The 21,397-nt window shown below is 52.1% G+C and overlaps 12 protein-coding genes across 12 annotated transcripts; 6 read left to right on the forward strand and 6 right to left on the reverse strand.

The window, feature by feature from the left end:
* Positions 1-191: 191 nt before the first annotated feature.
* P174DRAFT_419318 (Zn(II)2Cys6 transcription factor domain-containing protein) lies at positions 192-778 on the forward strand (the record flags this gene model as incomplete). The annotated part of the gene is made up of 2 exons (XM_024824777.1): positions 192-251; positions 302-778. The coding sequence occupies 2 exons, from the start codon at positions 192-194 to the stop codon at positions 776-778; spliced, it is 537 nt and encodes a 178-aa protein (XP_024683971.1).
* Positions 773-1,743, forward strand: P174DRAFT_439989 (uncharacterized protein). The gene is made up of 3 exons (XM_024826944.1): positions 773-916; positions 975-1,002; positions 1,030-1,743. The coding sequence occupies exons 1-3, from the start codon at positions 831-833 to the stop codon at positions 1,705-1,707; spliced, it is 792 nt and encodes a 263-aa protein (XP_024683972.1). The 5' UTR covers positions 773-830; the 3' UTR covers positions 1,708-1,743.
* A 243-nt stretch (positions 1,744-1,986) lies between these two features.
* On the reverse strand, positions 1,987-6,680 carry P174DRAFT_511156 (uncharacterized protein). Its single transcript, XM_024831759.1, has 5 exons — positions 5,627-6,680; positions 3,883-5,576; positions 3,513-3,836; positions 2,858-3,454; positions 1,987-2,803 (listed from the first exon to the last, which is right to left on the reverse strand). The coding sequence occupies exons 1-5, from the start codon at positions 6,632-6,634 to the stop codon at positions 2,194-2,196; spliced, it is 4,233 nt and encodes a 1,410-aa protein (XP_024683973.1). The 5' UTR covers positions 6,635-6,680; the 3' UTR covers positions 1,987-2,193.
* A 662-nt stretch (positions 6,681-7,342) lies between these two features.
* P174DRAFT_386790 (SRPBCC family protein) lies at positions 7,343-8,060 on the reverse strand. The gene is made up of 2 exons (XM_024823322.1): positions 7,776-8,060; positions 7,343-7,719 (listed from the first exon to the last, which is right to left on the reverse strand). The coding sequence occupies exons 1-2, from the start codon at positions 8,052-8,054 to the stop codon at positions 7,435-7,437; spliced, it is 564 nt and encodes a 187-aa protein (XP_024683974.1). The 5' UTR covers positions 8,055-8,060; the 3' UTR covers positions 7,343-7,434.
* Positions 8,061-8,366: 306 nt separating this feature from the next.
* Positions 8,367-9,498, reverse strand: gliT (thioredoxin reductase gliT). Its single transcript, XM_024831760.1, has 2 exons — positions 8,726-9,498; positions 8,367-8,667 (listed from the first exon to the last, which is right to left on the reverse strand). The coding sequence occupies exons 1-2, from the start codon at positions 9,470-9,472 to the stop codon at positions 8,410-8,412; spliced, it is 1,005 nt and encodes a 334-aa protein (XP_024683975.1). The 5' UTR covers positions 9,473-9,498; the 3' UTR covers positions 8,367-8,409.
* A 273-nt stretch (positions 9,499-9,771) lies between these two features.
* On the forward strand, positions 9,772-11,334 carry gliF (cytochrome P450 monooxygenase gliF; the record flags this gene model as incomplete). Its single annotated transcript, XM_024829722.1, has 2 exons — positions 9,772-9,960; positions 10,009-11,334. 2 exons carry the CDS (start codon positions 9,772-9,774, stop codon positions 11,332-11,334), a joined length of 1,515 nt encoding a protein of 504 aa, XP_024683976.1.
* Positions 11,335-11,786: 452 nt separating this feature from the next.
* On the forward strand, positions 11,787-12,743 carry gliN (N-methyltransferase gliN; the record flags this gene model as incomplete). Its single annotated transcript, XM_024831113.1, has 4 exons — positions 11,787-11,961; positions 12,013-12,165; positions 12,213-12,560; positions 12,619-12,743. 4 exons carry the CDS (start codon positions 11,787-11,789, stop codon positions 12,741-12,743), a joined length of 801 nt encoding a protein of 266 aa, XP_024683977.1.
* Positions 12,744-13,197: 454 nt separating this feature from the next.
* On the reverse strand, positions 13,198-14,826 carry gliA (MFS-type gliotoxin efflux transporter gliA; the record flags this gene model as incomplete). The annotated part of the gene is made up of 1 exon (XM_024822176.1): positions 13,198-14,826. The coding sequence occupies one exon, from the start codon at positions 14,824-14,826 to the stop codon at positions 13,198-13,200; it is 1,629 nt and encodes a 542-aa protein (XP_024683978.1).
* A 576-nt stretch (positions 14,827-15,402) lies between these two features.
* On the reverse strand, positions 15,403-16,272 carry gliK (gamma-glutamyl cyclotransferase gliK; the record flags this gene model as incomplete). The annotated part of the gene is made up of 2 exons (XM_024825590.1): positions 15,403-15,747; positions 15,799-16,272. 2 exons carry the CDS (start codon positions 16,270-16,272, stop codon positions 15,403-15,405), a joined length of 819 nt encoding a protein of 272 aa, XP_024683979.1.
* Positions 16,273-16,509: 237 nt separating this feature from the next.
* gliG (glutathione S-transferase gliG) lies at positions 16,510-17,339 on the forward strand (the record flags this gene model as incomplete). The annotated part of the gene is made up of 3 exons (XM_024829723.1): positions 16,510-16,567; positions 16,620-16,998; positions 17,054-17,339. 3 exons carry the CDS (start codon positions 16,510-16,512, stop codon positions 17,337-17,339), a joined length of 723 nt encoding a protein of 240 aa, XP_024683980.1.
* Positions 17,340-17,721: 382 nt separating this feature from the next.
* Positions 17,722-19,073, forward strand: gliM (O-methyltransferase gliM; the record flags this gene model as incomplete). The annotated part of the gene is made up of 2 exons (XM_024822229.1): positions 17,722-18,010; positions 18,067-19,073. 2 exons carry the CDS (start codon positions 17,722-17,724, stop codon positions 19,071-19,073), a joined length of 1,296 nt encoding a protein of 431 aa, XP_024683981.1.
* Positions 19,074-19,364: 291 nt separating this feature from the next.
* gliC (cytochrome P450 monooxygenase gliC) lies at positions 19,365-21,243 on the reverse strand (the record flags this gene model as incomplete). Its single annotated transcript, XM_024830721.1, has 7 exons — positions 19,365-19,621; positions 19,673-19,777; positions 19,830-19,894; positions 19,951-20,185; positions 20,233-20,857; positions 20,916-21,100; positions 21,151-21,243. 7 exons carry the CDS (start codon positions 21,241-21,243, stop codon positions 19,391-19,393), a joined length of 1,539 nt encoding a protein of 512 aa, XP_024683982.1. The 3' UTR covers positions 19,365-19,390.
* Positions 21,244-21,397: the final 154 nt, after the last annotated feature.

Below are 21,397 nucleotides of genomic sequence, written 5' to 3' on the forward strand. Positions count from 1 at the left end.
TCGACTCGTCAAATAGCGTCAAAAGGATAGTCTCGGTGCTAGTCTCAAAACCGGTGGTTATACGAGGCATCGTCGGCCCTCCGCGGTCATCTCAGACCAGCCTTCTCTTTCCTTCAAACTCCAGCCTACGGATGGAATTTACAATCCTCTATTTTGTGTTGATCTGATCGATATCCAAGCATCTCAAAATCATGGTATCTATCAGCCGTGGCAGACTAGGATGTGAAAACTGCCGGTCCCGAAGGATCAAGGTAAGCCCCCGCTGAGCGCTCTAGGTTCGCTTCTCTAATACTTTATACAGTGCAACCAGCTCAGACCAAGGTGCTCTCAGTGCGCCCGAGCTGGCCTACAGTGCTCTGGCTACAGAACTCTGTTGGACCTCGTGTTCCAGGATCAGACAGCGAGAATAGCCCAGAAGTATCCTGCCACAGATATGACCTTGCACGGCAAGGCCCGTCACCATAATCCAACCTTCTTCGTTCCTGCAATGCCCATGGAGGATATCGCATTGCAGCATTACATGGAGCAATTCACCATCACAAGCGGCCCCAGTCCACTGCGTGGCCAAGAGCTCCCCAAAATCATCGTTACGAGCGTTATCTCCGTCGGCCTAGCCGCATTGGCAGCTGCTCATCGCGATCCCCACTTGATGCAGCTTGCTCGACGCAAGTATGCAACGGCTCTTCGGCTTCTTGCGCGTGCCATTCATGATCCTGAGCGGTCGCTCGGGGCGCACACGGCCACCTCTTCTTTTAATTTGTCCATGTTTGAGGTTTAACCCCGTCAAGGTCTACGATTGTCTATAACCACTGATGAGCCGTTAGATGATAATGTACGATAATGGTTCCGATTCCTATCAATGGCTAAAGCATATACACGGGACGACGGCGGTTCTCTATTATCGGGTTTGGCGGGCGTTAATAGTACGCAGATGACAGCTGTGCTTCAGGTTTGCTACACTGTCGTAAGTGAAGACCTAGCATCAGTCAGTCTAGTATCGTAGTCAGTTGGAACTGACTTCCCAGCTAGGCTGTAGCCTGCATAATCAGCAGGCAAAGAGTTCCCTCCTTTCTTGTTGATCTGGTACGATCTGCTGAAACGTCAAATAGCGAACCTCCAGTGGAGCTATTTCCCCTTCTCTGTAGTCTGGTGGACCTCTATGTCCAAACGGACCAGAGTCGGAACCAAAGACGAAGCCATATCATCTCCAAGGCCATAGAGATTGATCGATCCCTGCAGTCTTGGGCGACTTGCCTCCCATCGACTTGGAGGGATCCCCTCGCCCCGGGGAAATCACCACAAGCTGCTGATGGATGTTGGATAGCGCGAGTGTGGGTTTACTACCGGCTCTGTCGTATCCTTGCACATAGGATCATTCAAAGCTCCCTCGCTAGTCAGCAGGAGTCAATTAATTCGGCTTGGGATGATATATCCTGGGCGCAATGCGACAGACTGTCAGCTGCGGTATCCCAAATGTCTAGTGAAATCTACGACTGCATTCCTGCAATGTTGGGATCAACATATCTCCGCGACAAGCCGTCTCCCTCCGTGTCGTCGAATGTTTTCTTTCTCATTACTATTTTGCAGGCGTTGATAAAGTTGATGGATAAGACGAGTGTCGTTGAGAACTGGTCCTCGCGGATGTGTAGGTTATATGGGGAGGACTTTGGCGTTATGAAGGGACTGGTTATGATGCGTCTTTGTTAGGGCTGTCTTAAGTCACCTCAATATCTATAAGAACCCTACCACTGTGCTGTAGAACCTGCTTAATACTCTGCCAAATATAGTAGTTATTGGGGCGAGGTAAGTAGAGATGCCCATGGTCAGCTACTGACTAGTCGCGGCCCTGTCCGGCCCTGTCCTTATAAGTGTATATCTAAATGTTTTCCTAAACATCATATGGTCCAAAGATCCATAATATATCTACCTCTCTATGAACAATATCGAAATAAGAAGCATCTGTCAAGCTACCTAGACATATATTTTCGCACTACTCTTCATTATAATTCTAGGGTCACCCCGTAGGACCCCTACCCACTAATTGAGTGCATTTTGACGTATGTAACAAGTAATGACGTAGGACTGACTCTGGGATGGCGAATTCTCTACCTAGGAAAAGCCTAACGGGTAGGCCAATTAAGCCAGTAGACACCGGCAAGTTGTAGTTAGTCCAGATAATCCCTACTACATCTTTCATCCGACCGCATGTTCCTTGGCTGTCGTTTCGTGTCTGTCTGAGAGCGTGCGATACTTCGTGACGGCCGTGTCCTTGGATCGTAGAACCAGCTGAAGTTCTGACTGTCCCGATGCCAGCAATTGATCCTTGCCACCCCAAGCAATCGAAGCCCTCGGTACGAAAACCTCCTCTAGCGCATCCTCATACACAGATTCCGAATCGTCGATAATCACCGGGCTGACAGGGTCCAGATCGGCTAGTTCGGGAATACCATGAATCCCTAATATACCGTCCACGACCTCAATTGGTACCTGAAGAACTGTAGCGAATATGCCATGGGCAGTGGGGTGTTTGATTTCCAGCGAGGTTATCAATAACTCTGGCAGTTGCGTCGCGTAGCATATCAGTCTTTCATTTGCCTCACGGGGAACGAAGATGCTCAATTTGCCGTTGAGATATTCCATGTGTAGTCTGCTGTATGTTTCCTTGCTTGTGCTGGAACCGGACAGCGAAGTCAAGGTACATTCCCCGACGATATGCTCAGTTTCGTATACTAATGCTTTCTGAAAAGTGTCGTATAATTCGCGAGCAGCACGTACATTTGCGCCGTTGAAGTGAGCGATGCATCTGAGAAAGCTTTAGCCGTACGTCTCACAGAATCAATTACGTGGAGAAACGCACCTAGACAAACCCAGTGATCTTTGACGGAAGTCAGTCGTCAGTTGCGGTGAGGTTTGCAAAGGCATTTCCGAGATGCTGGTTTTCCTCGCTGCGCAGACGGAAATGAAGCGGTTTTCTAGTCCCAGAGATTTCAAGAGTGGAGCTAATTCATGGACTACTGCCAGGCGAAACTGCACCGTCGGCACCTCTCCATAGAATAGCATGGGCCAGCCGTCTCTATCGATGATGAAGAAATCGGATGCGACAGATCCCCAGTAGAACTCTTCCTCGGGGCCCTCGATGGGCAGGAAATTGATAAGTTTGAGGCAGTCCAAGTCAGCCTCGGTTGGTCCGAGGTTGTTGATATGGCGCAGAGCCTCAATAACCTCTGTGACATCTCCTTTGTCTTTGCAAAGATGCTGAATGTAGCTGATATAACAACGTATGGAAGGTCGCTGCACCTGGAGCTCCTCAACAAAAAAGCTCTCCATATCGGGATAGACATTACTTATGCACATCTTATCACCGATTGAAAATGATGCCCATATGCATTGTTGAGGTGTATACCACTGCTTTGAGCGTGGTACATATATCATCTTGTCTCGCTTGAATTGACTCCTAATCATCGAGCCACTGTCAGAGGGCGTGTAGGCCCCAACCTGGAGTCAAAACTCACCGCAGACTGTCCAAATCTTTCGTGGAAATATCCCCAGTGATAGCCTTGTATATCCTTCGCGTTTCGTCTATCAAGCCTACCCCAACGTCCTGTAAGTGCATCAATTCTGTCATATAGGTTCTCCAGTCCGCATCCCGCACAGCGAGGGTGTCTGCAAATAGGCCCCATATTTTCGAGTCGCTCGTATATTCCTCATGCAACGCAAGAGCGTACACAGTTCGCAACCACGAGGGACCATGCCAAACGCATTGGTCGAGACACACCAACTTCGCACCGTCACCGCTATCCGGAATATAGACGGTCTTCTGATCGTCGAAAAATTCCCTATCTACGTCAGAACAGAACGGAGCAGTTTGGGAAGCGGTCATACCACAAGTCGTCGAGTGATCTCTCAGCTATCCATCTGTATAATTCGAAAAAGTGCGGTTTGGCGTCCTCCAGTGTCATGGTGGATAACAATCGATCTTTAACGACCTTCATGGATGTCGCCGCTCCACCACCGGACACAGCGAGCTCTCGGAGAAATCCCCATTCCTCCTCACTGCCCGGGCCCCAGGTCTCCGGTAGTTTGAGAAGATTGATATTCAATGTGGTGGACACGGCCTCAACCAATTTACAAATCTCTGGGGTGGGAAAGTAGCATTCATCAAGCCTCGCCAGTCCGTTCAACGTCGGGACTTTCGCTCCCCTGATAGTGGATGCAATGAGCGGTTCTTCTTTTACCTCTGTCCCGTATGTGTCCCAATATCTTCGCAAGATACCAAGAAGAAGGTCTGGATGGTGAGATATTATTGCGTTGAATAGATCAGAGAGCTGTGTATGGTTGATCATCTGTGTCAACCGGGGAACTTGCCGTACTATCCCTTTCCGTTCTAGCCATATTCTCCACGTATCATTGACAATGTGCGTTTTGCTTATGTGATTTGGATCGAGAAAGGTAGGGTGCAACAGAAGAAGGCGAGGGCCAATTAGAGAGCCCGCTTCCAATCTTTTTGCAATAGCTTCCGTGCCGTAGGCGCCATCTGTTCCGAGATATACATCGAAGGGGAAATACCTAGGGCAAGAGGGCCTGCATACCGGTCTTCTCAGACAGTGCTCATCAAAAAGCATCAGGCAAGGCGGCCTCAGGCAATCGTCCTTGGCGCAGCTGTCATAGACGTAGCCTAGAATGTGCATAGACTCAGCTATAAGATCCCTAGCGGTCGTCGGCACATGTGAGGTGGCATGGCTGTGGTGGCTGATTAGCTCCATGACCAGTTCAGGACATGCATGTCGAACCCCAAGGAGACGGAATAGCTCTTTTGCGTCTTTGTCCCTGGCTGCTTCCTCCGAAACAGTCAAAATATCAAGACATTTCGGAATGTCATTGCCGTTGGTGTCCGTCGAAAAGTAGACATCATCCTTTGCAAAAGCCAAATCGGCTCCAGATTTTATCCAATTTACGTCCTTTCCTCGAATGAAAGATCCATTGCTCAATTCAATAAGTGGCAAGTTCCTTATCTCAGTCGACAAAGTGTTATTGGGATTCCTCTTGAGCCAGATTACTAGCAGCCGTAGGATACGCGATATCCGTTCCTTTTGTGAGTCGGAACTTAGCAGCACGCGCAAAGGCTCTGACAGGATAGGTTTGAGCCTTTCCAGGACTTCGTGGTCTGAGACCTCTTGGAGGCCTAGAGGCTTCAAGAAACTGAGGTAGGCACTGTATTTGGTAGAAATGTGATATTCGTCATCCGAAGGTCCAAACAAGGGCTCGTTATCTGCGCCATAATGATTCGGGGACAAGTACCGAAGTGAACACAGGCTTTTAAGGACACCCTTCTGACTCTGAAAAACAGGGGCGAGTCGGAGTTTTTCAAGTAACCTTTGAACTGTTTTATGCCAAGCTGGTGAGACAGCGCTCTGTCTGGGAATGTACTGGACCCATCCATAAGGCATGGAGTGATTTTGACAGACGGAAATCGCACCACAGAAGGAGTTAATGACATAATCTTGTAATAAAATAGAAGTCTCGATGTCGGCATTGCTCACGGGGTCGAACTTCGGCACAGTCGCACAAACAACGACCTATAAAGTTAGCAGCCTCCTTAGAGATGGCATCAATCGGAACCGCATACGCTCAATCCTACTCCCATAATAGGGAAAGCAAACGGACCAACAATATGGTAAGCCTTCCGAGATCGTATGACGGGCCTTGAGTCTTGATCGATAGGAAACAATAGCGCCATCTCCTCGAACGACGACGACGGAGTGATTGGCTTGTATAGAAGGAAGCGCTCCGTAACTGAGGATAGAGAGAATGTAAAAAGATCCCCATCTGTTTTGGTGACCTCCAGGACCCCGTCTCGCACTTGGACTCCGTACGTTAGACGTGTTACTTGGAAGTTTTCCAGACGGGCAACGAAAACAAATTTCTTGCACATAGGTTGGCATGTGTCATCAGGATCGAGCAGCACAAAACCGTCGTTTGCAATATCCTTAAACTCATGCACCAATTGAACAAATCCCCCCGGCAGAGCCGGGTACAAGGTTATCCTGGTTCGCACTCCTCCGGGCAAGACCGCCGGGTCTTTGTTGACCGGGGTTGTAAATCCCAGCCTGTCACCGGAACTTCGAGGCCCAAGGGCAAAGGAAAATGGACCCGACTGTACATGGGCTTCCCTGGCAATTCTAGCTGTATATAGGAGAACTGCATCATACAGGTTGTTGGTTCCGGCATTGGGGAGGAAAGCAGAACAGCCCTCGGAAAGTTGCACTATGTCGCTTTTCAGGCACCCATCATCATTAGTGTCGATAACGATACGGTCCGCAGATACATCCAAGGAAAAATAGGGTTCTTTTCCTTGCTTCTTTGCCCAATTGTAGTGCAATGAGCGGGCGCTGGAGATCAACTGGAAGATGACATGCCTTCTAACGTCTGGTGTGTCGCATGGCGTCCAGGGGTGCCGAAGTCTTCCAAGCTGATTGCGAACACTCTGTAGCGCTTTTATAACAGCAGGGGGCGTTGCGGCTCGATCTTTGTCAGTGATGATACCATTCCTCTGACCAATCTCATCCACGATCTGTCGAGCTTGCTCGCAGGTAAGTTCCGCCATCTTTTCAAGCTGAAGACTCCGTGAAACCATGCGGTGCGAGGCAGAAAAATATGTGAAAGAAGAAAATGCTCTTGGGAGATTCTCACTGAGAGCCCCTGAAGGGCCCAAACTCAGACGCGTAGTTGTTTGACATTATCCCCTTTTTGTACTGCGGCGCAGTGAACTAACGTGGATTATTAAGTTGATAATAAAATCTAAGAGGCTGGTTTCTCATACCCTTGCAAGGCTGAGCATGCTATATTAGTGTGAAAAAGTACCGAGGACTCTTGAAAAGCGCTTAGTGTGCTTTTATGGAGCTTGAATCTGCCAGACCAGGGATAGTAAAGGTACGATCCCCACTTTGGTACTGTGATACTATTCCCAAATACTGGGTACGATTTAGAACAAGGTGACTTCAAAGTATTGTTGAAGGACTGATTATACTGCATCTTTTGCTAGAACAGATGTCTATATCACCTCACTCTTGCTAATACAATCCCCGGCACCTACCACTGCACTGTAGAACTTGCTTAAAACTTCTGCCGAATTGAGTAGCTATTTAGTAGCTATTTAGTGTCTGTGAAGAAGAGATGTCTATGGTCAGCTATTGTCTAGTCACAATGCTCTTTATATTATATTCCTATTTATTTCATTGAAATCATTAAGGCTTCCACAGGGATCAACAAAAAATAAATCACTCTGTACAATAAAAGTGTGGCTCTAATCGTGAAGGGGCATGGGAATAAGGAGAACAATCTGCACAGGCCTTGATTATACTATCCAGATTACACTCAGATGATTGAGATGCCGGACGGCCCATCATGATACAAGCTTCAATATTCACCCATCTATCACCAGGCAGGAACTTCACCAGCCTGAGCCCACCCATCCAACTGCCCATTCTTCTTCCGCTCCCGAATCTGTTCCACCGTCGATGTACAAGCCTTGCGCGCCAACTCGGGGTATTCCGCCTGAATACGCTCCGCCTCGGGACTGCCGGGCTCGATCCCGCTGAGCTTCAACTCATAGATGACAGTAAAGCTGATATCCGTCGAGTCAGGGCTGACGGATGCCGTGTCATGGTAGGATAGGAGGAAGGTAGTCTTTGCGCCGGTATCCTTGGTTCTTGCTCCCACCTGGAAAGGTCAGCAATTGCTTATCCATCTCTCGGAAGTAATGGGCTGATAGCTACCAGTAAACGATCCGCAATCCACACGTCCTGATACATAATCTCCCCGTTGCTTTTATGGACGGCCCCGTTGGCCATGGTCAGTTTGCGCTCCAGGGCGTGGCCGTTGCGCGAGAGAATCTCGCACTTGGATACGTAGGGCGCATATTCCTGGGGTGTATCTGCCACTCGGGCGATGCCGGTCCAGAGATCTTTTGCCGTGAGCTTGGTCTCACATGATGGCGGGTTGGCGGGGGTGGTGAAGGAGATGTTGTATTCGAAGAGGGGAGTCGAGGTCGCCATGGTGATGTTGCTGTCGGTTGAGGATTTGTCTGTGTTCTGGGGTGTTATATATTATGACATATGGGGACCCTGTTCGAGGAACGCCGCGGTTTCGGTCGCCGATTTTTTTTTACCGCCGGCTTGATATGAAGCTATACATCGCGAGCGATTTCAACATAAGGGTGCCATACCGGCACAAGGGGCTCGTCTGACTGCCATCTCCGCGTCTTTAATTCTCATCTGGTTTGGTAACAAATCACTTGCAGACAGATAGCTCACGAATCTGGAACTATTGGCAGGAATAAGGAAAGTCACTTGATCTCAATTGAACCTGCGCGAAACTAAAAAAAAACTATGTACAATCTATAACAAACTCCTACAGTTCCTTATCGAGACGAAACTCCGGCAATGGCTGAGCCTGCAGCTGAGCCACCAGACCCCCAGCAGCCAAAGATCCCATCGCCACGGCCGGGGTGACGGCCTTTAACGGGGTGGCACAATCACCCACTGCAAATACTCCAGGAACAGTGGTCTCATGGAAGGGAGGCGTGGTTTGGATATCCCCTCCTTCTGTCATGTTCAAGGCGAGCTGCTTGCCAAACGGTCCGTTAACCTCAGTTTGGGGGTTGTACACCTGAGCGGTTTGCAGCGGTTAGCAGGGTATCTCCTTTAGAGTAAACTGGGTAACTTACCAAAAAGCCTTCCGTTTTCGACTCGTTCTCGCCAAAATGGACAATAACGGTCTTGGCGACATCGCCCTTTTCGAATCGCGTGATGGGCCGAGCATCGAATTTCAGCCACGAGGCGCCAGCGGGAGACGCCTCTGCAGCCTGCTGGATCTCCTTCGCCAGCTGCTCATTGCCGTTGGTGTAGACCGTGACAGACTCGGAGAGCCGCTGGGTCATGCGAGCCAAATGCAGAGCGCGGGGAGGGTTCGCGATGGGCCCCAGAGCAAGCACACCCGCGGTCTCCTGGCCTCGCTCCTCGTAGCCATCACAGAAGAGACAGTGGTAGATGCCATTCGCCCAGCACTCCGAGTATCCCTCAATGTCGAGGGGAATGTCTCGGACGCCGGTCGCCAGCACGACCTTGCGGCCGTACCAGCGGTGGCCTTCGGTGTCGCGCGCCTCGAACAGCTGGTGGGTCTCGATCTGTCTGATCACCTCGATCGTGCTGTTCTGGAATTCGATGGTCGAGTAGCGGTTGGTCAAGTCGGCGCGACCTGCGGCGCGCAGCTCGGCGGGGTTGCGGTGGTCCCATCCGAGGACATTGTGCATGTTTTGGGTCTTTGCATTGCGGTACACGCCAGAGTCGAAGACGACGGCCGTGTGTAACTGGCGAGCCAGGCCGGTGGCTGTCGAGAGACCAGCAGGACCTGCGCCGATGATGAGCACGTCGACGAGGAGGGCTCCGTTGGACAGTAGTTTGCCGATCGACATGTTTTGTGGTATGTGAGATGGGTAAGTTTATGCAGGAGAATAACAACGGAAAAGAAATAAAGGGAAAAAGAGCCTCGTTTGGGTCGTATTTATATACCTCTGATGGGTTCGGACACTTTTGTCGGCAGCCGAAAAATGTTTCCGCGGGATGGGCCAATCGCCATGCAAGCGATGTATAAGACGCATGATGCGCCATAGTCAAAAGAATCGGATAAAATTACATATAGTTTATGGAGAGTTGATCATAGAATTGGATTCAACCTCGCTGAAGCAAAGAGATGAGATCTGAAGCACTCGCCATGGACCAAGTCTATCTCCCCCAGTCCCTGCGAACTGCAGTCGCGGTCTCGTTTGGAGTCGGTCTGTTATACTGGGTATATCGACTATTGTTGCAAAAAACAAAGAGTCTAAAGGCACTGGACTTGCCGGTTCTCCAAAGTGTTGGTGATCAAGATATTGTGAAAACGCTGGAGGAGGGCCATGCCAAGGTACTCCCAACAACATAACAACTCGCGCTATGAAGCTGACAGTAGCAGTATCCAAATGCTCCTTTCGCGCTGGGAGTGCCAGGACAACAATTAGTTGTTCTGCCCGTTTCCGAAATCGACACCGTTAAGGCGCTGCCGGAGAACCAGCTGTCCATCAAGAAGCACCATTACAACCAGTTCCTCGGCGAATACTCGTACATGGGCACCAAGGCCGATGAATTCGACGACGCGATGAGATATCTCCTGGTCCGCAACACTCCGGCCGTGTTGGCCTCGTTCACAGCCGAGATCGACTACGCCATGTCGACCGTGCTCCAGGTCCCGCCCAACATCTGGACCCGAGTGAAGCCGCGATCGATCATGCCCAAGGTCGCCACGATCCTGTCGGGCCGCGCGTTTGTCGGGCTGCCCCTCAGTCGGGAACCAGACTGGATTGAGTCCAATGTCAACTACACGCAGGATGTGTCCCGGGCCTGGATGGTTCTGCGCTTTTACCCGCACTGGATCCGGCCGTTGGTGGCGCCGTTCCTGCGCGAGGTCAAGACCCTCGAGCAGAACAAAGCTCTTATCGGGCGCAAGATCGCACAGCTCCTTGCCGATCAAGAAGCACAGAATCTGGCGCCGACAAGGGAGAAGATCCCCGGCGGCGATATGATCGACTGGTTCAAGTCACGGTACCAGGCTCAGGGCAAAACGGCCACGGCCCAGCAGCTCACGCGCGATCAGCTGCTGGCCACCTTTGCCTCGATCTACAACCTGTCCAATGCGCTGACATATGTCATTTTCGATCTGGCTGCGTACCCCACCGTCGTGGACGAGCTACGCGAGGAACTGGACCAAGTCCTAGGCCCCAACGTCGGCGCCGAGAGCATCGACAAGACCGCCCTCCCGCGCTTGATCAAACTGGACAGCTTCGTTCGTGAATCGCAGCGTCTGAGTCCAACCTCGTTGGTCAACATCCCCCGAGTCGTCACCGATCCAAACGGGCTCCGACTGAAGACGGGCCATGTGATTCCGCCGGGATACCTAGTGATGGTGCGCGCACAGCCCATCAACCAAAATGCGACCCTGTATCCGAATCCGGAGCGGTTCGACGCTTTCCGTTTCGCTCGTCTGCGCCAGCAGGGAGGGGCCAACGAGAACCGCTGGCAACATACCTCCACGGGGGCCGACAACATCAATTTTGGCCATGGGATCTGGGCTTGTCCGGGACGGTTCTTTGCCAGCGCGGAGATTAAGGTGGTTGTGGCCTACCTGATTCGTAACTACGATCTACGGCTGGTTGAGGGACGGCCACGTCCGAAGCCAAAGTACGGTGGATTGGCTATTTTCCCTGATGCCGAGGCCGAGGTTGAGTTTAGGCCGAGAGTGTAGATTTAGCAGAGGTGTTCATTCTGTCCTAGTGTCGAGGTTACTTGATTTGCATGGAAATGAAGGCTACAGCGCTCCTTTACTATGGAATAGTATCGAACAATTGAAATTAGAACAAATTGTGTCCGGAGTATAGTTTCAAGCAAGATTTATCGCTTTTAATCAGGTGCCATGAATGCATTTTATTCTAAGCTTGGTCCGCGTCTACAGCTTCATCCGCCGAGACGAGACGAGACCCCGAGTGCCACTACGCCAATCGTAAGATTCAACGGTTTCAAAAAATGACATGAACAAAGCTATAATCCATACGGTCATTTGAAAGCCAATTTCGGTCTCCGAAACGGGTGGAGTGTTCGACATGAACGTGGTCTATATAAGTGGTCTGTCTATACCGGTTGAGCAGCATCTAACTTGTCCCACAACCATTACTGTGTACCAGAAACCGCGACTGCATCATGACTGTCCTCCCCGACTCTGAAAACGGCTACCTCCTCAACTACGAGGATCAGGAGCGGCGACGCATGAACATGCAACATGACCTGATCAAAACCTACATGGGCAAACTGATCCTGGCTCCGCTGCCTTTCGACCAACCCAATCTCCGAGTCCTCGACAGCGGAACCTTCAACGGTAAGCCAACCACTCCCTGTGTATTCATCACCTCTAGACTAATATGCGCAGGCCTCTGGCTAAAAGACGCCTCGACCCTCCTCAAATCTCCCACCCTAATCGGCGCCGACGTCTCCCCAACCGCCTTCCCAGCCAACCGCCCCCCAACACCGAATTCCACATCCAATCCATCTCCGAACCCTGGCCAACCGAATGGCACAACTCGTTCGACCTCGTCCACCAGAAACTGGTGATTGCATGCCTTCCCCCAGACGAAGGCCGCCAGGCCCTTTACCGACTGATCGAGCTCGCCAAGCCAGGCTCCGGCTGGGTGCAATTCACCGAGGGAAGCCTCGAGCATCTGACCCCCGAGCAGCGCAAGCAATACCCCGTTCTCGCGCGCTTCCAGACTCTAGTCGCTGAGATGCTGCCTCATTTCCACTGGAATCCGAGGCCGGGGAAGCTGGTGCGCCAGTGGTTGGAGGAGTATGGTTTGGAAGAAGTGCAGGAGAAGGTCATGGAGATTCCGATCGGGGCGGGAAATTCTGACCCCAAGCTGGGGGAGATGGCGAAGCAGAATATGCTGGAGGTGGTGGCGAATTTCAGGACGGCTGCGACGCGTAAGTTCTACCTCTGTCGTTGCTTTTACTTTTGCCTGGATGGGGTTGACGTGTGCAGGTCTTCCGGAGGGAACTGGCATTCGTGCTGAGGACTTTGATCCGATCCTTAGGGATATCAAGGTTGAGTTTGAAACGGTTGGGGGAATTCTTCGGTTTAACACGGTTTGGGGTCGTCGGCCATAGACGACTACTCTCAGGATGTGGACTAATTATTAGGTAGTCAATACTCAATAGTACTATGAGAATCCAAGACATTGTTCTACGCTTGTGAGAGTTTATGCTCCCTAAGGGCTTCCTCCGCCAGTAGTTTGGTATCCCTTTGCAGTTTGGTGTACGTCCCTTTATCATGTACATGAAGCAGTCATTTGACTGTAGTCTGGGCTTGAATTGAGCAGTCTTATTAGTTAAATACTGTCCTATGTCAAACACTTAGCTAAAGGAGTGTCTACACAACCATCCCTAGCTAATAGAGATTATAAGCAGCAGGGACAACATGGCGTGGACATTAAAAAATACTATCATTGCAATAACATAGCCTCAAAAGTGATACAAACGACAAGCATATCAACGGGATACAAAGCCTACGTACCATCCTTCCTCATCAAAGAACCAAGTAGAGACGTGTCCACTAAGATACTCAAGGTTGCCCCTTAGGCTCCTCCTTCTTGCTCTTCACACTCCTCCAACCCGACCCAAGCGACAACATGGTAGCAATACCCGCCAACACAATCGACACAATAAACGCGTCCTTCAGACCGGCCACATACGCCTCGAGAATAACCTGGAGCTCATGGCCGTGAAACTCGGATTGCAGCTCAGTGGCACCCGTCGACGTGACCCGCGCAGCACTGATGTTCGGCAAGTGGCGCTGCACCTCCTGGACCAGCTTGTTGGTGAAAGCAGCCTGACCAGCCTGCACGAAGATTGCCCCGCCCATGCACTGGAAGAAGAGGATGATGGCCGAAACGGTCGAAAGATCCTCCACGCCGACGACGGCCTGGCTGGCCATCATGGGGACTTGGATGGCCAGGCCGACCCCAATCCCCGCCATGGCCTGGTATCCGATCCATGCGCTGGGGCCAGAGTGAAGATCCAGAGTGTAGAGCAGGCCGCTGGCGACGGTGGTGAGCACGCCCCCGAGGGTCAGCAGGGGCATGTAGTAGCCGATCATTCCGAGGGCGGCGCCCGAGAGCGTGGCGAAGAGACCGTCGCCTAGGACCAGGGGTAGGGTACGCACACCCGAGTCTGAGGCCGACGCGCCCTTGACAGACTGGAAGTAGGTCGGGAGGTAGTACAGCAGCAGGTAAAAGGATCCGGAAAAGAAAAAGGTGAAGAGAGAGGAGAAGAGAATGGTCTGCCCCTTGACCAGGCGCGGCGGGATCATGGCCTTCTCCTGCAGCCAGAGTTCATTGATTGTAAACGCTATGAGAAGCAGGCCAAACCCGACCAGAGTGCCGACGACATCGGCGCTTCCCCAGGCTTTGGCTGAGCCACCCCATTGCAAGGCCAGCAGGAAGCAGAGGATGGCGCCGAGCAGCAGGACGATACCGGATGGGTCCATCTGCAGCAGGATCTCCTTGTATGGGACGTTCCTCGCGCGGGCCTGCGGAGGTGCCTTGAAGAAGATGGCGATCAGGGCGGCGGAAACGCCACCAATGGGCAGATTGATCCAGAAACACCATCTCCAGGTGGTGTTCGAAGTAAAGGCGCCGCCGATGAGCGGGCCCGCGACAGCAGCCACGGCAAAGCTGGCCCCGATGGCGCCCGTCATGGCGGCACGGCGGCTTGGATGGACAGAAAAGGCGAGGATGGTGTAGGAGCCCGAGGAGATACCTGCAGCACCGACGCCGGCAATGGCTCGGCCGACGACGAGGGTCACGGAGTTTTGGGCGACGGCGCAGATCAACGATCCAACTTCGAAGAGCAGGACGGCGGCGATAAAGCTCAGCTTTAGGGGGAAGTAGCGGTAGATCTTGCCCCAGGTGCCTTGGAAGGAGGCGAGCGTCAGGAAGAAGGCAGACCCGTACCACCCAATATCTGCTACCGTGTGGAACTCGTCGGTGATTCTGGGAATTGCGGTCGAGACTATGGTGGTGTCGAGCGAGATGAGGAAGATGGCGGCCACCAGACCGGCCATGATGACACTGAGGGCGAAGCCAGAAGGATAATGCATCTCCTCTTCTGGGGCTTGGTCTTTGCCCGGTATGGAATCATTGGGAGAGCTATTCAGCTCTCGCTTGGACTCTTCGATAGAAGGGTTAGACATTGTGATTGATGCCAGTAGAGATGGTTAATGCACTAAGATGATTGTAGACATGAGTGCGAGCAGTGCAGGACAAGTCGAAAGGGGCATCTATATCTATACAGACATCGGAGACATGGAGACTTTCATGCATCTCGTGTTGGCATCTTAGCTAAGAAGCCCTTCTAGACTCGCTACTTGTCAGCCAGTCTTAATTTACAATTCCGGCCTGGCTGGCTAACGCAGATCCCTGCTGAAATCGAGAGAAATCTGCTCATCTCCGACTGTCTGCAGCATCGTCAGCTGTGTTTCGGGGGTGGCGGCAAAGTCTCCGTTAAGTCTCCGAACAACCTCATCTAGGGCAAGGGACGGCCCGTAAGCCAATCAGCATCTAATTTTTGTATATTCTCTCCTTTTTCATTATAATACAAAAGTCCATGCGGACACTGACCAAAGTGTAGATGTATCTGTTGAGTTCTGCAAGGTGCTCACTCGTTCTTCATGCTTTTATGCACGCATAGGATAGACCAATGTCACAGTATCATTTCTCTCCGAAACTGCATAAAATAGATACATTCACAACCTTTTCCACCCTATTGCCTAACCACTTAGCAATTTCTCCCCTGTAGTCTCTTCGAAATGTAATTTCCGGCCGTCGCCTCGCCCCCAGACTTTCGAGTGGATATTGTCATGATATGACCACATCAGCCCGTACAGAGTCAAAATAATCCAACCGAGCCACTGCGGACAATGTCCGTCTTTGTCCGTGTGCACCCTGATGAGTCGAACCAACAGACGAAGAGGTGGACGCCAAAACATCAGGAAAAGAAGACCTCCCAACTTCGCATGGAAGGATGTCGGCGGCTCGTACGACGGTAAGGAATCAATATAGGCGCTGTATGCCGTGAGCGGCTTATTCTGTTTGCATCCGGTCGAGATGAGGCCCTACTTCAGATCAGTACATCATTCAATAAGAACTTTGTCTGGACAACTCACCAGGTAGCGCGCACTGGGCGCACCGTTGGGTCGCCAGGGATACTTGGCTTGCAAGGTCCGAGCGATCAAGATACTGCCTGGGTCCGGTTTGCCGTCCTCGTCGAGGATGGAGGCATGGACCTCGACCTCATCGTAGGCCACTCCGCCGCCTTCGCTGATCACCAGCTGGCGATAATCCGTGGGTTTCAAAAGATAGGCGAGCCCCTGGACAGGAGGAACGTCGCGACGAGCGCGTGAATTGCCCAGTCGTAGTGTCGTTATCTTGTCAGGTGCAAAGGGGGCAACGCTGGCAAACGAAGGCTCAGCGTACGGGATGCCAAAGATGTCAAAGGTCAGGTAGTGCGAGGGGACAATGACAGCCTTGATATCCAGGGCCTTGATGCCACGATTCTCCAGTACAGATAGGCGTAAGTTGGAGCCGTAGGCGAAGTACCAGATTCCCCCGTGAGGGTCTTGCAACGTCGCTTTCCCCATGTTGGTTTGCTCTGCGTTCTGTAAACGGGGAGACCAGGAAATTATCTCTCTGTCCACTTTAGCTACTTGTCAACGCACCGACGGCCTCCGAAAATTCGGATGGCGCGTGGGTGGGTGGCTACAAGAGGCTGGTGGTATAGATATAGGAGAGACAGAGGACCACACATCGTTTGCTCCTACCCTTGCTTAACTTTCACAAACGTTTCTCAGTTCTCTATTCGTTCTATACCGGTGAAAATGACCGAACGCCCGTCCGATCTTGTGGTAAACCGACTGGTGCTGTTCGTGGTGAAAGGTGAGTCGAGTCAAACACATCGTCAAACCCTCCACTCATGGAGTGACTCCAGGCACCGCCACATCCACGCACAACACCGTCAAACCCTTGATCCTACTCGAAGAGCTCGGAGTACCTCATGATATCTACGTCGTCGAAAAGGTGTCTGCACCCTGGTTTAGCGAGATAAATCCTCACAAGATGGTGCCCGCCATCCTCGACCGCTCCCCCGACGGCCAGGGCACCCTCCGCGCCTGGGAATCGACCTCGACCCTGATGTACATTGCCGATGCGTACGACAAGGACGGAATTTTTGGGGGACGAAATGTGCAGGAGAGGTCTGAAATCAATAACTGGTTGACTCTCCATACCGCGGCTCTGGGGCCCACGGCCAAGTACTGGCTGTATTTTTATAAACTGCACCCGGAGAAGTTGCCCAAAACTATTGCAAAGTAATCTCTGCCCCTCGCGTCTGTCTCTGAATGATTTATCTAATCTGGCTTGCAGACTGCGCAGCAACATTACGGTGCAATATGATATTTTGGAACGTCGCCTCAATGAACCCGGCCAGCAGTACCTGGCTCTGAAGGACCGACCGACCATTGCGGATATTGCCACCCTGCCCTTTGCGATGAAATCCACGGTGGAACTGTTTGGTCTGGAGTTTGAGAGATGGCCAAAGCTGCAGGAGTGGTCGGTTCGCATGAGTGAACGTGAGGCCGTCAAACGGGCATGGCAGCGCGTCGCTGGATTTGGCCATGGCGAGAAGGAGTATGGAATGTTAGAGGCGTGATTCTTAGTCTTTCTACTGTCTATAGAGTAGTACAGTTTATGCAATACAGTTATACCAACGAATGTGTCCTTTAATCGTAGGTTGATTCTAAATTGATTCCTCCCAGCCACGCGATGTCTTGGCCTACAGTCCTACGGCGACTACAGTCTCCTTGTATTTCCGCGCCTATGGAAGATTCTAAGTTAAGTAGATCGATAATTTACTTATTCGATCGATATATCAAGTTGGTCACCGAATAGAACCATTATTATAGTTCGGAGACCGAAAAGGAGATATGTCTCCATATGTCTCCGATAGTGTCGAGTATATGTATCCGAGTGCTCGCATCAACAAGTATGCAATCCCACACATCAAGCACAGGTTTACAAACAAAGAGATAACCATGGCGCCCGGTCTGCTAGAGAACGACACCCGGAACGGCAATGCTACGCCGCGCAAGGAATTCAAAGCCATCGTCAACGAGCTGCGCGAGTTACAGGCACATGTGGAGCGGGTCCAATCCGCTCTCGAGACGCCCGAGGTTCAGACCTGGCTGAATGAGCAGCTTCACCATCCTGACCAGCTCCCCGACAAGGAGCTGGAGCAGCTCGCATTGGATCTGGTGGACAGTATGGACAAGCTTCAACTGCAGCTCGTCCCGTCCGTCTCCTTGTTGACTGATGGCTTCTTCGGTAAGCAGAGAGCCCTACAAGCACCTTGAGTTTACGTACTGACAATGTTCCGCTAGGATATCTCAACAGCAAGGCACTCTGGACCGTCGTCGAAGCGCAAGTGGCAGACCGACTGGCGGAAAATGGTCCCCAGCCTGTTTCAACCCTCGGTCTGCGCTGCGGCATTCAGCCCGAGCGGCTTGCCCAGCTGCTGGACACACTCGTCAACAATGGCATCTTCGCCTACAACGCCGCCGAAGATACCTACAGCAACAACCGTGCATCTCTCCTGCTTTGCCACGACCACTGGACCCAGTGGCATCTCTGGGCCGACCTGTATCCCAATGAGTTCTTCGACGTCAGCCGCGCCATGCCCCAGGCCGTCAAACTAGGCGAGAGCCGCACCGCCGCCCAGATCGCCTACGGCACCGAACTCGACCTCTTCGAGTACCTCGCCAAAGAGCAGAAGCTGGCCAAGTTCCAGAAGACGCTGGGCGCGGGCGCCGTCGCGCAAGCCCGCGGCCTGACCGTCGACTATCCTTGGGAGGAGATCAGCTCCGAGCCCATTCTGGATATCGGCGGCGGGTCCGGCGCGTTCCTGGCGTCGCTGCTGCGAGCGCACCCGAACCTCCAGGGAAGTCTCATGGATATCAAGTCTGCCATCGAGCTAGTCACGCCTGAGTTCCGCGAGCCGCATGGTCGATTCAGCGATATCGGGCCGCGCGTGCAGCAGCTCGTTGTTGGCGATTTCACGAAGCAGATCCCGCCGTCCGCGGTGTATACCATGAAATGGTGTCTGCATGACTGGGTCGACGACGATGTGCTGACTATTCTGAAGAACGTGCGCCGGAGTATTGTGCCGTCGCCTGTCAGTCGCTTCCTGGTCGTTGAGTCGATCAAGTCGCCTGGTCGGTCGGGTCGGCTGCCTCGGTACGGCGATCTGATCATGATGATTACCTGCAATGGCAAGGAGCGGTCGCTTGAGGACTGGAAGCGGCTGGGAGAGTTGGCCGGTTGGAAGATTCAACAGGTGCATCGCGTGCGTCGCGCCTGGCCTTGTATCATCGACTTTCGGCCTGTGTGAATTGGATGTGTACATAGATTTCTATCTGCAGTGAACTACTTGACTTGACTCGAACCGGCCTGATTGCATGTATGTGATTAAACGATGTGATTTGATCTTAACAGTGCTTAGGGGTCTACGAGTGATCCAGGCCGATTGTGCCATCCGATGCTGATTGACTTGAACCAACTCGATGCTACAGTGCTTCAGGGGCCATATGCATGGAATCAATGTCATGCAACTGACAGTCAGACAACTTCGGGAGAGGGCTTGCGGAATCAGGTCATAATCACAAGTGACAGATCAAAATATGTTGCATTTTCTTACTGTACGACTATCTAGTCCTTCTCGACCTCTCGTCCTACCGGCAGACACTGAATCCGCATCGCAGGCAATCCCACCCAGCTATCCTCCTGCAGGACATTCTTCTCCGAAGCACTCTCTACCGAGATAGAGACGACATACTGTCCAATAATCTCAGCGACAATCGCCTTGAGCATCCGCTCGCCAATATGCTTGCCGAGGCATTGTCGCGGTCCAAACCCGAAGCGCCACATATTATGGCGGACCTACAAAGTCAGTCAGGTTGAAATCTGAAATGTTGGTCAGGAATGGCATACGTTTGACTTGTTGAGACTGAAGAAACGGCGAGGATTGTATTTAGTTCCGTTGACCCAGAAAGGGTTGTCGATGTTGATCGCCTGAGCATCCACGATAACATTGGTCTGGATGCTATCAACAGGGTGCTCTGAATATCATAGACGGATGGATACATACATTGGCAGGGATGAGATAACCATCCACGTATAGATCCTCGGGCGCCGACTCAGGATTAGAAAATGCTGCCAAAGGTACGTTAGTGAACGTTTATTCCCATGGGCATGGGGTGTATGCTCACGCAGTATTGGGCGCAATCGTGCGGATTCCAGGACGCAAGCAGCAAGGAACGTGTCATCCCGGTCAATGTACCGTTCGTACGACTCGCTTGCCTCGCTTTGCAGCGCAGAGAGTACTTCCTGTCGCAGTTCCGTCTGTGCCTCGATATTCTCTGCCAGTAACAAGACATTCCAGGAGAGTGCGTGCGTGGTGACGTCCAGATTGGCATAGAGCGATTCGTCGAGGGTTTGCAGGCACTATACGAGTCAGAACATCCCAATGATCCGTCGAGACGAGCACTTACTTCACGTTTGCTGATGCTCCCCGCCTGATAGGCCTCCCAAAGACCGATGACCAGCGGCCTAGGGGATTGGTTGCGCTTGACGGCTGTGTGGTAGGCGTCTTCGACAAACTGCTCCCACTGCGTCTGGAACTCATTCAAGAGGCGCACTCCCCGCGACCGGAACCAGGGCGCAATGGACAGGCGATTGATGCCGCCCCGGATGACCTCCTTGAACAATTCTTCTCTCAAAGGAGCGAGCGTGGTCAGCTGCGTTCGCTGCATCGGGCTCAAGCGTCCGAACAAGATCTGAGCCACCGCTAAAAAGGGATAGAATTGTAGGGTCTTCGCTGGCTCCACGTGGATGGTTCCTTTTGTCTCCAGGCTTTGTTCGGATGACGCTAGCAGGGTGCTCTGGAGATATTCGCGGGCCAGCGTGACCAGGTCAGCCGTATACCGAGCAGCGGTCGGACGTGAAAAGCCGTTTTCGACCTGCTGCCGGACTCGTTTCCAGTCGGAGCCACTGAGCAGGCCGACACAGACACCGAGGACTTCGCCAAATAGCCAGCCTGAATCATTGTTTACTGCTTTTGTGTGACGATGCGAGTTGCGGAAGAATTGGACGGCGTGGGTAGGAGTGGTCAGCACACTATCATCTTCAGATTAGCAGCTGGGACTGTGCCCTGAGAAGGGAAGCTCGGACTGACATTTCAGGAGACCAGCCGGACCAAATCTGATATATCGGACCCCACTGCTGTCGCCACTCTTTGGCAGCGGAACGTCCATTGAAGAACTTTTCCGTGCCTTGACCGTTGGGCCATGTATAACGGGCACGAGGCATGGGTTTAGAACCCGTGTGATGGGGCAAAGGGTATTTCCGTCGTAGAAAGGCCTAATGGCATAAGTCAGTGTTCCTTGGAATGGGCGTCACAAAAGCCTTACATCTATAACGACAGAGAGAACCCAGTAGAGAACAGGTCTCGCCACGAGTGCCAGGACCAAACCGGGGACGAGTACAGTGAGCGCATAAGCCATGGTGAGAGAGTTGAGAAGCGCCAACAGAATGGTTGAAACAGTAATGAATAGGGGCTTGTCGATACCTTAACAGCAGCGACCGCCGCTGCAGGGGCCTACCCTGCTCGGAGGCCGACTTTTCGGAGGCCAAACCAAGCCGGAAATCGGGATAGCG

Source organism: Aspergillus novofumigatus, assembly GCF_002847465.1.
Source record: "Aspergillus novofumigatus IBT 16806 chromosome Unknown P174scaffold_3, whole genome shotgun sequence".
Classification (NCBI taxonomy): Eukaryota; Fungi; Ascomycota; class Eurotiomycetes; order Eurotiales; family Aspergillaceae; genus Aspergillus; species Aspergillus novofumigatus.